The sequence below is a fragment of the Syngnathus typhle genome, linkage group LG5, assembly GCF_033458585.1.
Source record: "Syngnathus typhle isolate RoL2023-S1 ecotype Sweden linkage group LG5, RoL_Styp_1.0, whole genome shotgun sequence".
NCBI lineage: Eukaryota > Metazoa > Chordata > Actinopteri > Syngnathiformes > Syngnathidae > Syngnathus > Syngnathus typhle.
Window position 1 is genome coordinate 720,726 of NC_083742.1, and position 17,029 is coordinate 737,754.

At 41.6% G+C, this 17,029-nt stretch overlaps 1 protein-coding gene across 12 annotated transcripts in view; it reads right to left on the bottom strand.

Moving 5' to 3' along the window:
* pias2 (protein inhibitor of activated STAT, 2) overlaps positions 1 to 17,029 on the bottom strand; it is a 180,210-nt gene that overhangs the window by 21,101 nt on the left and 142,080 nt on the right. For all 12 annotated transcript variants that reach the window (XM_061279699.1, XM_061279706.1, XM_061279701.1 and 9 more), the window contains one exon: positions 13,559 to 13,689. In XM_061279699.1, the coding sequence (XP_061135683.1) occupies positions 13,559 to 13,689 (131 nt within the window). The remainder of the gene's footprint in view (positions 1 to 13,558; positions 13,690 to 17,029) is intronic.

The following is a 17,029-nucleotide window of genomic DNA, read 5'->3' on the forward strand; positions in this document are numbered from 1 at the left end:
CAGAAACCAAACCGACATCATGACAGTAACACATGCAATGATCCGACGGTGAACGAGGGGCAGACAGGACTAAAATACAAAACACGTTACATTGATTGAGGTGACACAGGAAGGGAGGGGCGACGCGAACAGAAACTATGGCAACCTAGACACATAGCAAAACTGGGGACTAGACATGACAAATCTCCATCGAAATAAAACTTGAAATCACCTTTCTTTTTGTTTGTTGTCAATCGCGCATCGCATTCAGCCATCCTGCCCAAAACACTTAGTCAGTAAAAATCATAATTGACGACACATCGTTTGATGCGATGGTGCAATCCTTGATGGTGTGTTATTGTCAAATATTGTTTGTTTTTCAATCTCCATCGCGGACCGGACGTCATACGGAGGCAGTATGACTGCGCATGCGCACTATGGATCCGATGCGCAGAACGGATGCGCAAGACACGTCAGCTACCGTTTTTTTCCGTGTATAGTGCGCAAAATTTAACTAATTTATTGTCCTAAAATCTGGGGTGCGTATTATACATGGGTACAAAAAAATTTTTTTTTAATTTTTTTTTTTTAAAGAAAGTCATGGTACAACAAAACCAACAACAGAACTGACCGACAAAGTCGTGGAACAAAAAGACAGGGTGACATTACCAAAGACAGGAACAGAATGACAGTAACACATGCAATGATCCAACGGTGAGCGAGGGGCAGACAGGACTTAAATACAAAACACGTTACATCGATTGAGGTGACACAGGAAGAGAGGGGCGACGCGAACAGAAACTATGGCAACCTAGACACATAGCAAAACTGGGGACGAGACATGACAAATCTCCCCCGAAATAAAACTCACCTTTCTTCTTGTTTGTTGTCAATCGCGCATCGCATTCAGCCATCCTGCCCAACACACTTAGTCAAAAAAATCCATAATTGACGACACATCGTTTGATGCGATGGTGCAATCCTTGATGGTGTGTTATTGTCAAATATTGTTTGTTTTTAATCTCTATCGCGGACCGGACATCATACGGAGGCCGCCATTACAGATGCGCAGAACGTATGCGCAAGACACGTCATTTATATTAAGAGCAAGATATGTTTTCTTCCTATTAGTTTCAATTCACAGTTTAATTAGCAGTTTCAATCAGCAAATAACAAAATGCGTATTACAGGTAATATTTTATTTCACAACACTTTGCCTTGTTCCTTTCGTCTCTGCAGTTCACTTCAAACACGCTCCATACGACCGCAATGCTCTTGTATCAGACGCTCGCTCGATCACCTGCTAGTTTGCTGTCTGTCACAATGTACCCTACACAAATCCGAAACATTTGTTGCGGCTCCGAGTCACGACGAGGGGCAAGTTTTGGTTTCCAAGGGTGTTTTTATTCCTCTTCAACGTCTCTCCCATACAGAGCCGCCTTTTTCACGGCCGCAGCCCATGCGCGCACGGAGCGCGGTGGTGCGTTTAGGGGCAGTCGGAGAAATTAACGCCAACAAAAAAAATTACATCCAGCCTAGTTAAGACCATACCAAAGACTATAAAAATGGGACCCATTGCCTCCCTGCATGTGTGACGATCATTGGGACTTAAAAAAAAAAATAAAAAAATAAAAAAATTAAAAATTTTTTTTTAAAAAATTCATAAAAATTGGGTGCGTATTATACATGGGTACAAGCTTTTTTCCAGCATCAGCATGCCATTCTTAGGGTGCGTACTATACATGGGGGCGCACTATACACGGAAAAAAACGGTATATAAAGAGCGAGAGTTGTTTTCTTCCTATTAGTTTCAATTCACAGTTTAATTAGCAGTTTCAATCAGCAAATAACAAAATGCGTATTACAGGTAATATTTTATTTCACAACACTTTGCCTTGTTCCTTTCGTCTCTGCTGTTCACTTCAAACACGCTCCATACGACCGCAATGTTCTCGTATCAGACGCTTGCTCGATCACCTGCTCCTTTGCTGTCATAATGTACCCTACACAAATCCGAAACATTTGTTGCGGCTCCGAGTCACGACGAGGGGCAAGTTTTGGTTTCCAAGGGTGTTTTTATTCCTCTTCAACGTCTCTCCCATACAGAGGCGCCTTTTTCACGTCCGCACGCTTTTTTCACATGTCCGCACTGAACGCGGTGGTGCCTTCATGGGCAGTCGGAGAATTCAACGCCAACAAAAAAAAAATACATCCAGCCTAGTTAAGACCATACCAAAGACTATAAAAATGGGACCCATTGCCTCCCTGCGTGTGTGACGATCATTGGGACTTAGAAGAAAAAAAAAAAAAAACATTTTTAAAAAAATTGGGTGCGTATTATACATGGGTACAGGCTTTTTTCCAGCATCAACATGCCATTTTTAGGGTGCGTATTATACATGGGGGCGCATTATACACGGAAAAAAACGGTAATCTGTTCCAAGACGTTTTTAAGCATTTTTTCACTTGCGCATTTTTGTCCGATCGCCCAACTGCAGCGCACCGCCGAATGCGCAACCGTAGCGCGTCGCCGACAGCACAACTGCAGCGCACCACCAAACGCGCAACCGTAGCACGTCCCCGACCGCGCAACTGCACGGTAATCTTGTGACTGAGCCGTCGCTGAAATTTAGAAAATATTTTTAAAATCCTGATGTGCTTTCCAAAATTCAAGTGGACCTCAGTGCGCAGGGAGCTTAATTTAGTCCGATCGTGCAACCGCAGCGTGGCGGGCGCTCACTGTCGCATTGCTTTAAAAGCGTCTTTGTGTTTCAAGTTGTAAGATGACACAGCTCTCGAGCCACGCCCATCTGAAGCAGTTCCTGATCCTGTTCGACTTCTCTATTTCCCTGGCACGATCCTCGTATTTTTTCTCTAAAACCTTAGCCATGCTGGCTAAAACTTTTGCTAATTAGGCAAAAGAGTAGGCAAATGCAAATAAGTATCGCCAAAATGCTGCCGAAAAAAAGGCGGCTGTTGTCGCAATACTGCTGCCCCCCACCGCTCCATATAAAAACAATTTTCTCAACGGATCTACATGATTCACGGAAATGATACTCCCGATGGAAAAAAACACGGAAATCCACGGATCCGCGGAAGATTCTTGTTAGAAAAACGTATATATATGTTATCATGCGTTCTCTAATCAATGCCTTACTGCAATATTACTGCAATATATGCTTGCTGTTTGGCCTTGCTGTTTTTATGATGTACCACAGAAGGACAGTTCCTTTCTAACAAAGACCACTTTGTTAGACAACATGCCTCATTGGTGTCCTGCACCCAAGATGAACCTCCAAGTGACCATTAAAGTCAGGGTTTTTCCTAACTATCTTTATCGTAGGATTAGGTTGGAATGTATATAACCAGTAATAAATAACTTAGCTTGTTGCATCCTACACAATGTTGTAAAACTTCCCTTGCTATGTTTTAACTAGAGGTCAAAGGTTTTTTCTCCTGTATCCAGTCCACTCAAACTCCTCTTCCCAGATGTTCTTATCAGTATGTAAACACCTAGTGCAGGGGTGGGCAAACTACGGCCCGCGGGCCACATCCGGCCCACGGGACCGTTTAATCCGACCCGCCAACCCTGAACAAATTGTATTATTAAACTTTTTTTTTTTTTGGGTCATTTTGCCTGCAATGACTGCGTTTCCCCAGTAGATGGCGAAGCGCTCGCCTGCGCATTTACTACCGGAAGCCCTGTCAGAAAGCTCGGTGCACACTCACAACTGCGTGTACGTACTCAGTAGTACGGACATGGCGCACTCTCGCTCTATTCGTATCAGTCCCGAATTTAGAGCGTGGGCTTCGACGACAGCATTCTTGTAATTTGCGCGCTGCGCTTTCAGATGCAGTTTTGCGCTAAAGCCACCCACAAACCTTCCCCTGGAATCTTTCCATTAAAATGAGTCGCCCAAGGAAACGCAAGGTGGACACAGTGCCGAGCGTTTAAAAGAGAGTGGCCAATTTGGCTCGACGTACGCGACGTGACGTTAAGCCACATGAACGTCAACATCAACCCGTCACAGATCGAGGTAAACGGACCAACACCTCGCATCTCTCCTAAGGATTTCCACAACAAATTTTACTCCAGACTATGACGCACTAGCAAAAAAGGGAGACCAACAACACTTTTCCCACTGAAAATGAACGGGAGGCTCTCAAGTTTATTGTAAAAAAAAATGCATTTTGAATATGATTTGTACACATAGCAGGGATTGAAACTAGCGACCATTCTCATTTTCAAACAATGCAGGATGCTCAAGGACATTGATGCACCACCTATTTGCGACTAATCTTAACCTGTAAAGTTCTTAAGGCTTACTTTAAGGAAGTGTTTCCCGTTTCCTCACCTCTGTTACCAGATGTTTGTGAGTTAAAACTCTGCTCTGATTTTCAGATACCCCTCACCGTGTTGCTGTTTTGATTACTTTATTTGGATATATGCTTTCACCGATTCTTCAAGAATTCAAGAATATTTGGTCAGAATGTTTGCCGTTTGATGTGATCTCATACGATAAACATCTTTCATTAATCTGACCTGCAGGCACTGAAGTGATGGAGACTGTTATTCATAATAACAGTGTCGTATTTTATGAGAATCACTGATAGCAGTTTTTTAGTGAATTATTATTATTATTATTATTTAATGCTGTTAATAAATGCATTTGTTTTCAAAAAACTTGTTTGGAATATCCATGCTTTACTACCTACTAAAGGCCAAAATCTTTCATGCAATGACCTTTGCAGGTCGCTTATATGACTTCACACAAAGCCTACGTCCATCTGCTCCTGGTTCGGCCCTCCGGTCCAAATTTAGAACCCAGTTCGGCCCGCGAGTCAAAAAGTTTGCCCACCCGTGACCTAGTGTCTCACACTGTGGGTAGGGCAAATCCAAATAAAAAGAGCGGGAGTGCCTACAGATTTTTAGTGTGTGTAGAGATTGTCTCAAGCTATCTGTACTGCACTCCTCGCGAGAAAAGACTTAATATTCTGTCTCAATTGTGGTTTGTTTGCTGTTGCTCTTCTATTCACTTATTCAGTCAGCGAAATAAACCTGACAGAAATTGGGGGCTCGTTCCGGGATCTCAACACGCCCTGAACGGTTCCAGCGGGCTCTTCGACGCAGGTGACAATCCTCGGCCGAGGTAAACAAAAGCCCTTTGACGGGACTGTCTCGATCAGTCCGGCTGGACACCGGGAGGGTTGACGAGATCTTCCGAGGAAGAGAATCAGCAGACCGTGAGTAGGAATATTAATTCTACTAAATAGAAACAGTTAAATTCCGCAGGGGCGGATGTGGAGCCCCCTAGCTTTCAAGCTAGTTAAATTCTGCAGCAGGAGGGGCGGACTCCTCTGTTATTAAAAAAAACAAAACAAAAAAACCTTGAGAATTCTAGACCCTATCAAGTACAACTAGAAACAGTTAAATTCTGCAGGGGCGGATGTGGAGCCCCCTAACGTTTTATGTTAGTTAAATTCCGCAGCAGGAGGGGCAGACTCCTCTGTTCTTAAAAAAAACGCGCGTGGTATGCTTGTGTACGGTTTGACTGAGAGTGATCTCATTTGAGCGCTCCTCTATATAAACACACAGGATTGTAAACGGTGGCTTTTTGTGGGTGCAGAGGCGACAACTCTCCGCTCCCTTTTGGGGGAGGTGAAAGGAGACTTACCACACATTGAATTTTTAACCACTGTCCTGTGAATAAAGTTGGTTTTAGGACACTGTAGGTGCCATTCAAACTACCAACTCCAAAATTTAGAAAAATAAACCATGGGAAACTTAAATAATAAGCGAAAGTCCCTACCCCGACATGAACTAAAATGCAAAGATTGGAAAATAATTGAAAGGCAGGATCCCAACTGATTTAAAAAAGGTTTCGATAAATGGGTTAAAAAATATAAATTTGAGGGAGAACTAGAAGCAGTACAAGAGCAAGAAGAGAAAACACATGCTACAAATTCAAAACTAAACACTATGACTAGGCCAAAATCAAATCAAATCAGGTTTCCATGTAATGAAGTGGGTTAGAAATTAGCTTAAATATACAGGAGATATTTGTGTTAAACGGATTAAGTAAGATAAAGAAACACTTAAGTTAAAATTTGCTAAATAAATAGAAAATAATTACGAATAGCTTCTAAAAGTGAAATAGAGAATAAATCAGAAAAGTAAGACGAACAAAAAGGTGTGTTAGTGGGATCAATGTGTGTTCTATTTGTTGTGCGTCATTCTTTTGTGCTGGTGTGTGTGCGTGTGCGCGCAGAGGATCCTCATGAATGGGTGTGTGTATGAGTCCGAGTGAGATGTGTGTCCTATGGAAGAAATCAGTAATGGAGAATGTTCTGGAGGCTGTTGAGCAATAATAGGGAAATTGAGAAGTGGACGATGATGTGTTTAGGTTGGTTGGAGAAACTGAGATGAGCAGTGTGTGGCAGTAGAGAAAATAAGACGCGTGTGGCAGAAAGTGACTAGAATGGTGGCTTGATAGGACGAGAATAAGAGACAGCAAATGTTGTGTAGAAGACTGAAAGATGTTGAAGGTGAACATGATGAAGGGGGCAATGGCAAAGTTGGCCTGCCCTTTGAGAAGGTGAAACTGATAAGCGTGCCTGCCATTGCTATGATCGTGTGGGCGGTGGGCCGGCATCATGGTTGTTGCAGGAAATGGCCAGCCTGTGACCAATCAACATTGATGCTGCGCCCACCCCCTCGCACGAGGGGTGCTATGGCTGCGGGTGAAGCAGGGAAAATGTGAGTTTCTCAGAGAATGTTTGAATATTTGGAGCAGGGTGATGTTTAAGGAAGATGTGACAATGTTTGCATTGAGGATAAAAGGCACTGATGAAAAAGTATAACCAAAACGTCAAAATAGAGGATGACGTTTGCGCAGCGTTGTTTGTTTGTATTGTTTGTGAGCTGTGTCTCTGCTGTAAGTTTTTGTGTTGTCTGTGTGCTGTCAGTGTTATATGTTAAAATTGGCTAATGTAGGTGCACAAAAGAATTTGCTAGATTGTAGTCTATATGATTTGCACCGCAAAACAAAAGCAATTTTGTGAAAAGAAGAAGAAAAGAAAGGCAAGCAATTTTTTGTGGGCAGGAACTGGTCCACACTGCATTAATGCCTATCCCTGATGAAACAAAATTTGAGAGATGGAAAGAACTTGCTTTCTGAAATTGGATGAAGCAAAATTATTAAATAACAACATTTCAAAGCTAAATTTAGAAGAAGAAGAAATAGTCAATTGGTTGTGTAAAGACTACACAAGTTTTTACATTTGAGGATAAGAGAGTGATTGAGTTAGTTAAAGTTAAGAAACAACAAGAATTGTCTATTATATTAATTTACTGGCGGTTATTTTGTTAGTTTTTATCTTTATCTTGATTGGTTTGACACCTGGAGGGAGGAAAGATTAGGATGTGGAACACGGGTTGAGACAACCAGTTACACACGCAAAACATGTGTGCACTGGGACACTGAGAAGCATTTTGAAAGGTGTGTCAAAATTAAATGAAGATGAAATCATATGTAGTAATACAACGCTTTACTACATATGGATTCTCTAAATCGTACAATTGAGTAAAATAAAACATACTTTTTGACTTTTGTTCAAATTACTAAGATTCTTGTGATAAACGATGAGAACCTGATTGAAAAGAAACTACAAGAAACTACAACTAAGCTAGTTGTGGAAGGAGTCCAATTGCCACGACAAATAGCTATGTGCACGTGTGCAGGGCACGCACGAGACTGATAAGGTGTCAAGAGGTAACAAGCTTGCAGACGGAACCGCATAGCTGCAGTGCAAAAGACGCTTCAAATTTTATACACACAAGAAGCGGATTGAATTACTGAAACATTTTTAAAGATGTGCAGCGACAAAGTCCATAGATTGAAATTCAATCATGGACAAAAGGAGGGGCAAGAGTAGAGAATGGCATCTATAAATGACCAGAAGACAGACCTATCCTACCAAAGAACCTATACCAATTGGCAGCAATATTGAGCCATAGTGCGTGTCACATGGCTCAAGAGGAGGGATAGTGGGGCAGGTCAGTCAGCTTTATACAACATACGGATTTGATTCATATTCAAAACATTTAAAAAAATAAATAAATAAATAAATAAAACAATTGTAGAGCTTGTTTAACATGTGCTAAACACAATCCACAGGGTTATAATGCCTGGTCATAATAGATGCATTCTCAAAATGGTTTGATTTGGTTTAAACAAAAACACTGAATGCCTTAACAGTGGCAAAAACATTATGTAAAAATAATAATAATAATAATACCGAGATATGGGATTTTGAAAATTAATTCTCGTGACAGAACTGGTATAAACTGTGAAAATGTGCATGGGAAAAATGGAAGATCATGGACAAAATGTTTAGATCTGGTCAAACTGTACATAAATATTACAAGTACTGTGGGTTTAACCCCGTATGAAAAATTGTTTGGGCGACAATATAGATTACCATGTTTTAAAACCAAGTGGGAAACTAAGGATGATTTAAATTTGGCATTTACATTTTATATTTATAATTAATATTTTAAAGGCAAAAAGAACAAAGCACGTTCTCATTAAGAGCAGTGAAAACAAAACCCTGGTGTTCTTCCAAGGGGGAAGGGCCACATTGAATATTGATAATTACGTGAACTGCCATTAAAATAGCAGAAAGGCCAGTTGAGGTGGTCCTAGCAAATTAAAAAAGGGTAATTTCTTTTGAGGTAACGTTCAATCGGGAAAAAGTGACCCAAAGGGAGCCTTACCTCTTAGAGAAATGCTGGGAACAAGAAAATGGAACAATGACGTTATTGCATGTAAGGTGGCTATCTTTGTTGCCACTTTGTTAACTTCAGCAATATGGTATTTGTGGGAACTAAGTCATAATGAGTAGGGGAGAGATGAGTGAACAACTTATATTGATCACTCCAAAAATTTTTTTTTAATTATGCTGCATTGTAGCAATTTAAAAGATCAATTTGACCTTTGCAGGATGATCTGCTGTGTCAGATCTGGACTGCCATGAGAGTATGATGTTTATATGTATACTTTGTCAACAACCGCTGTAGATGTTAACGAATGGGATGAATATATATAAAGTGAATGTGGATAATTTGTTTCAGGTAACTAGTATGAGAATAAACTGCTACACGAAACAATTGATTGCTAATGGCAAAACAAGCTGTAAAGACAATTGAATACGTCATGTGTATGGGTTTGCGACCATTGCTTTATGTTCTACCGTCACCATTGATCAAAGATCGTGTGAAGTCTATCACGTCGATTGGATTGTAAGATGTGTGACAGAGCATTCTATATAGTAATATCCATGGAAGAAAGAAAAAAGAAGCCATTGCTTTCAGAGAATGTAGTCAAGCTAAATTGTATATGTATCAACATCCCAAGATCTGAAAAAAGAAAAGAATAAAAAAGCTGGTAAAAACCAAAATATCTTTGAATTTGACAGCCGATGATGATCTGACCGAAATTGATGCAATTGGTGTTCCCGGAGGAGTGCCGGATAAGTGTAAGCTGGTGAATCAGATAGCTGGTTTCGAATCCACCCTGTGTTGGTGGTGTACTCTTAACAAAAATGTTGACAGGATCAACTACATCCATTACAACGTGCAGAGGCTTGGAAATTGGACCGAGGCGGGTTTCAGGGCGGTCCACTCCCAACTGGCCGCTACTTCCCTCATGGCTTTCCAGAACCGAATGGCCCTTGACATGCTACTCTCAAAAGAGGGTGGTGTCTGCGCCATGTTTGGTGAGCAATGCTGCACATTTATTCCAAATGGTACTGCCGCTGATGGAAGCCTGTCCCAGGCCCTTGAGGGCCTGAGGACCTTGAATGGGAAAATGAAGGAACACAGTGGAGTGAACACGGAGGTTTGGAACGACTGGCTAAACGTGTTCGGAAAGTACCGTACCCTGGTGTCCTCGGTCCTAGTCTCCCTTGCCGTTTTTTTTCTGCTGTTTTGACCTTGTGTGGATGTTGTTGTATTCCGTGTCTACGGTCTCAAATTAACAGGTTAATTACAACTGCTATCTCTCCAGCAGCTGAGACTTTTCCGTTGCTCCAAGGGGAAGACTTTGCGACTGACGAGGGTTGTCGCTCTGGCGATGGCCCCATCTGTGGAGCTCCTGCGGTAAACCTGTCCGATTTGTTTCCCGACTCTGACATTGATTATTAAGGTTCGATCTCCTCCCGGGTTTAAATTTGTTCTTATGAATTGTGATCCTACGGCTGAAAATCTTTTTGAAATGGCCGCTTTTAGGTGATAAGATGGTCTCTGGGAACTTATGATAAACAGGAGGGAATTGTTAGAAAAATGTATATATATGTTATCATGCGTTCTCTAATCAATGCCTTACTGCAATATTACTGCAATATATGCTTGCTGTTTGGCCTTGCTGTTTTTATGATGTACCACAGAAGGACAGTTCCTTTCTAACAAAGACCACTTTGTTAGACAACATGCCTCATTGCTGTCCTGCACCCCAGATGAACCTCCAAGTGACCATTAAAGTCAGGGTTTTTCCTAACTATCTTTATCGTAGGATTAGGTTGGAATGTATATAACCAGTAATAAATAACTTAGCTTGTTGCATCCTAAACAATGTCGTAAAACTTCCCTTGCTATGTTTTAACTAGAGGTCAAAGGTTTTTTCTCCTGTATCCAGTCCACTCAAACTCCTCTTCCCAGATGTTCTTATCAGTATGTAAACACCTAGTGTCTCACACTGTGGGTAGGGCAAATCCAAATAAAAAGAGCGGGAGTGCCTACAGATTTTTAGTGTGTGTAGAGATTGTCTCAAGCTATCTGTACTGCACTCCTCGCGAGAAAAGACTTAATATTCTGTCTCAATTGTGGTTTGTTTGCTGTTGCTCTTCTATTCACTTATTCAGTCAGCGAAATAAACCTGACAATTCTCATCCCTGTAAAATCAATAATAAGTAAGACCTGCACGCCCCAGACCGAGTCACAGAAATGAAACTCGTCCTAACGGCGCTCACGAGCCAGCGCTCACGAGCCAGCGCTCACGAGCCAGCGCTCACGAGCCAGCGCTCACGAGCCAGCGCTCACGAGCCAGCGCTCACGAGCCAGCGCTCACGAGCCACAGTCACGAGCCAGCGCTCACGAGCCAGCGCTCACGAGCCAGCGCTCACCAGCGCTCATGATCGTTTGCGAGCGCGTCTCCTCCTTACCTTCCCAGTTAACGCGGACACAAGTGTCCGTTTGCAAGATAATCAGTGACACAGACACTTCTTCATTCAAATGTCCACACACTAAGGACTAAGGTGATGCTAAAATCAGAAACGCTGCAAGTGACGCTGCACAGGGAAAGGCAAAAAAAAAAAAGACTACTACACACTACTACACGTCCCCGCCGCCCACTCACAGTGATCGGAAACAACAAAACGATTATGGATTATTATTTTGTGATCATGAAGTATTTTGTTGCGTATGAAGTTGAAATATAAAAGATAGAATGGAGAATGATTTAATTTGGATTAAAAATCTGACATGATGCAACCTGGCCTGTTTATTGCAATCACAATCACCAATATCACCCTTCTTATTAATACAACAATAACAATAATAAAACAAACTTAATACTTCTACCGTTTGTTCCATGTATAATGCGCCCCCATGTATAATACGCACCCTAAAAATGGCATGTCGATGCTGGAAAAAAGCCTGTACCCATGTATAATACGCACCCAAATTTTGACTCCTACTTAAGTCCGTAAACGTAAAATTATTTCAGAAAAAAGATCATCTTTGGGAACAACCGGATGTTATTCTGCCAGTCAGTATCACTGCGCATGCGCTAGCAAACTTGATAGCGAAGAAATGTTTCGGATTTGTGTAGGGTACATTGTGACAGCAAACGAGCAGGTGATCGAGCAAGCGTCTGATACGAGAGCACCGTGTTCGTATGCGTGTTTGAAGGGAACAGCAGAGAAGAAAGCGCATCTGTAATGGCGGACTCCGAATCATATCCGGATTAAAAAAAAAAAAAAAATCTTTTTTTTTTTTTTTTTTACCCATGTATAATGCACACCCCAGATTTTAAGACAATAAATTTGTTAGATTTTGCGCATTATACATGGAAAAAACGGTAATAAAAAATCATTCAACTTTCATAAAATTATTTATTTGTATTTAATTTATTATTATTTTAATCTTTAACTTTTCTCTTAGTGCAATTGACAACAGATTCTCTTTTGCATTATCAACCTATCTGCAGACAGCAAAGGCTATAGTTACATATTTACAAGTTCATTTACAATGGTAATGGTTCGAGGAATATCAACCTATCTGCAGACAGCAAAGGATATAGTTACATATTTACATGTTAATTTACTAATGGTTCGAGGAATGTCGGTGCGAATGGTCGGCCCCTATACAATTTCATCAAACCAAATCTGTCCCGCTTTGGAAAACGTTTGGACATCCCTGTACTAAGCACTAGGGGTGTAACGATTCATCGATACACATCAATTAATCTATATAATCCTCTATGATTTGTTGGCATCGATGCTAAACGTAAACATCGATCTATATCGCCCGTTTTTGACCTCGGACATTAGACGCGACTTTGTTTTGAAATCCAGTTCATTGTTGCTTGCTTCCTCTTTCCGGGAGCAGTGCGTGCCGTGTTGTGTTGTGAGCAGAGCAGGCATGTGAAAGGGGAGCCGACAACAACGCGGCTCCTGGGCTGGTGCTATGGCTAGTGTCTGACTAGCCTATGGCTAGACGAGGAAATTCGCTCCCCTTTGGGCTTCAAGTCATTCGTTTGGAAGCACTTTGTAATTCCCTAAATAAAGAGTTTGCAGTACCTTGTTGATTTTGCGTATGAATTGTTATAAATCAGGTTATTGTTCTATATCGATCGTAGAGCACTATATCGTGATGTATCGTGAATGAATTACAGCAGGCATTAAGATATCGGCAAATATCGTAGCGTGATTCTTTGTATCGATATGACATCGTATCGTGACAAAACCCGCGATTTATACTCCTACTAAGCACTATATGATATTTGATTTTAAGTTAGATTTTTGGAGTGCTCAATCAAATCAAAATAGTTGATAGTCAAGTTCATTAAAAAAAAAGGAATTTCCAAAAGCTTCACAAGGCCCACAGTTGACAAAGATTGGCAACATGTCCCGATCAAAAGCCCTCAAATGTTGAGCAATTTTTTTATAATTCTGTATTGTTTTTTAATCCCCGGTCCAATTTTTACACTGCATTTCAAAGTTTTTTAGTTGACTTTAGACATTTGAAGTGGTGTGGCTTATTTTTGCCATGTTCAAAATGATGTTTTTTTTCTCATACTTATGGTGATGATGTATTATTTACATATTTCCGTACCCCCACCCCTTGTAGCACTGATGACGAATTATGACCCCCTTCATCATTTACCCATCCCTGTGATTGAAAAATAGTGTTTTTCCTTTTTGAACAATAATGAAACTCAAATAAAGAATACAATGAGAAATAAATTCAATATAAGCAAGTTAATTTTAGTTTTCCTTAGAGATTAAGAACTGTACTCACACTCAGTTTTTGTAATCAGAGATAAGAGCTTAGCAGACTCTTTCATTGGTCTCATTGGACACCAGGTACCATCCTCCTGGAACTTGATTTCATCCACGTCAGAACAGTTATTCAGGATCTCCAAGAATAAACTACACAAAGAGAATACATACATTTTAAAAGTCTATTATGAATTAAGTTTAAAGTTAATTAAAGCACATTTTCTACACTTATTGAGTTACTTGTTTAGTAATTGTTTCTAAAGTAAAAGCAGATATTTACAAGTCTATTTACTTAGATTGTGCACAAAAGATAAGCGGTCTGTTTTCATGAAAGACTTTAGAAATATGACTGTTGAGAGGCAGAACTTTGAGGATTTGGACAATTTTAAGTTAAACAATTGCTAAGCTCCTTCGTGAGCCATCACCTTATTGTGGTAGAGGGTTTTTGTGTCTCCCAATGATCCTGGGAACTAAGTTGTCTGGCTTTCTGCCCCTGGCAGAGTCACCTATGGCAAACAAGTCCAAAGTGCAGGGCAAGACAAAGCACGTCTCAAAGGACCCCTTATGATGAAAAAAAAAAATCAACTTTGGTATCCCTTGCCCAAGCCTGGCAGGTGCCTGTTGGCTGGGCTCGCACCCATGCAGCCCAAAAAGGAAATGTGAGTCCCCCTTTCCATGGGCTCACCATCTGTGGGAGGGGTCAAAGGGAGTAGGGTTAGTGAGCTGGGCTTTCGAGAGCGATTAAAATTCTCCCACTCTAGAGCTGGCCATGGTGAGAGGCGCAGAGCAGGTGTGGAACACTTATTGCCTCGCGACTTGGTGCCTGCACGATGGGAATCGCGCTGGTGTACAAGAGGGTAGCCTCTCTGCGTCTTTGGGTTGAGAACGGGTCCTTACTTTTGTTTGTGCCGATGTACCAAACAGCAGCTACAAGTATCCAACCTTTTTGGAGTCCTTGGAGGGTCTGCTGGAGAGCGCTCCCCCTTGGGACTGCTGGGAGACGTCTATGCTCACATGGGCAATGACAGTGATATCTGGAGGGACGTGATTGGGAGGAACAACCCACTCATTTGCGAACCTGAGTGATGTTCTATGATTGAACTTCTGTCCTTGATATGGATTGTTGATAACGAACACCATGTTGAACATGGAAAACAACAGACAACAAAAGAAAAAGAAGCTGAAGGAACTGTCGCACCTGAAGGTTCTGTATACGGGTCTGTACCAGCAGATGAAGGCGACAGTAGTGAAGCATAAGCGTGTGCCTATGCACTAGGCCACATTTGATGATTGACTTTGTCGTCATATTATCATATTTGCGGCCGCTTGTTTTGGACACTTAGGTGAAAAGCGCGGCGGAGCTGTCAACTGATCACCACCTGGTGGTGTGTTGGCTTCGATGGTGGGGGGAAAATGGGCTTGGTATACCCAAACGTTTTGTAAAGTTTTGCTGGGAATATCTGGCAGAATCCCTCTCAGAAAGAGTTTTAACTCCATCTTTTGGCAGAACGTTGCCCACGTCCCAGGGAGGCGGGACAGTCTGAACGCAGCATTTATTTGTTTATTTATTATTTATTCATCACTCTTATTTATTAAGTGTTCGTGCCTTCTTGTTTTTATTTTTTGTGTTGTTTACTTGTATGTATATTGTGTACTATGTCTTGTCACCGTGGGATAGTGGGAACGTAGTTTCGATTTCTTTGTGTGTCTTGGCATGTGAAGAAATTGACAATAAAGCAGACTTTGACTTCTGTGCCTCCATTGCTGAGGTGGCCAATGGGAGCTGTGGCCATAAGGTGGCTGGTGCCTGTTGTGGTGGCAGTCTCAAAACCCGCTGGTGGACACCAGTGGTAAGAGATGGTTGTAAGTATGCTTTTGAACTCTGAAGGCAGCTGACAGGTACCGGCTGGCCAAGCAGAACGCAACTTCAGCGGCCGCTGAAGCAAAACCTCTGGTGTGGGCAATATTTGGGGAGGCAACAACTTCTGAATGGCTTTGAGGAAATTGTAAACCACCATCCAATGTCTCTGAAAAGGAAAGCAGTGGACCATTAACACTGTGTATAGTGAAAATGGGGTGCTGCTAACCTTGACTGGGGACGTTGTGATTCGGTGGGGAGAAGACCTCTTTAATTCCATGACACACCTTTCATTGAGGAAACAGAGTACGGGGACTCTGAGGTGGGCTCTCCTATCTCTAGGGTTGAAGTCACTGAAGTGGTTGAAAAGCTTCTCCGTGGCAAGACTCTGGGGGTGGATGAAATCCACCCAGAGTTCCTAAAGGCTCTGGATGTTGTGGGGGTGTCCTGGTTGACACGCTTCCACAACATCGCGCGGACATCAAGGACAGTGCCTTTGGATTAGCAGACCGTGGTGGTGACCCCCTTTTTTAAGAAGTGGTGTTCCAACTACAAAGGAATCACACTCCTCACCCTACCCAGTAAGGTCTATTCGGGGATGCTTGAGAGGAGAGCCCATCGGAAGGTCGAAGCTCAAATTTAGGAGCAATGTGGTTTTTGCCTTGGCCATGGAACAGTGGACAAGCTCTACACCATGGCTGTCAAACTCATTTTTGTCAGGGGCCACATTGTAGTCATAATTTCCTTCGGAGGACCAATATGACAATCACAATATTACAGAAATCCCTCGTTTTTCGCTGGAGTTACATTCCGAAAAGAACCCGTGATAGGTGAAATCCGTAAAGTAGAAACCTTTGATTTTTTACCATTATTATACAGGTATAACATTGAAACCAAACCGAACTTGTTTTAAGGCCCAAGCATTTGTTCACGATTTCTTCCAGATAACTACAGTAAAATAATAACTTTAATCATCAATACGTATTATATAGTGCGCCTCTGCGGCCTGACTCCGTAGTGTCTTTTTCATCTGAAGCCATAACACAATGTACTGTGAAAAAAATCCGTGAAGCAGTGAGGCCGTGAAAGGTGAACCGTGATCAGGAATCAGGAATCAGCTTTATTGGCCACGTTTGTGTATGCCAAACAAGGAATTTGACTCCGTTTGATCTCAGCCTCTGTACAACATTTAGGTGACTAACAACATTCAACCCTATCTAACAACAGAAGCAGCAATAACAAATCTGCATTTTATGATCTTCTCGCACAATGAAATATTGTTTTACAAACTGGTCTTTTTGCAAACACGACAATCATCAGACCGATTGAACAGGTTTTTTAAAAGGGCTATCAAAATACTAGACAAAAAACCCAACTCTATTCACCACTAATATTCTGGAAAAGTATCATCTCCTCAGTTTTACTTTAGGAACTTCAAAAATGCTTGTTTGATATACAAGTGTTTAAATGGGCTGGCTCCTCCTCCTCTTATGTAATTCATCCATAAAAAAAGACAACATCCAGGGGTGATTGTGCAATTGAATATAGGAGAACTACATTTGGTAAGAGCGTACTCTCCTTATATGGCTGTCAATACTGGAAACTATTCCTTGCCTCAATTAGAGAGATCCC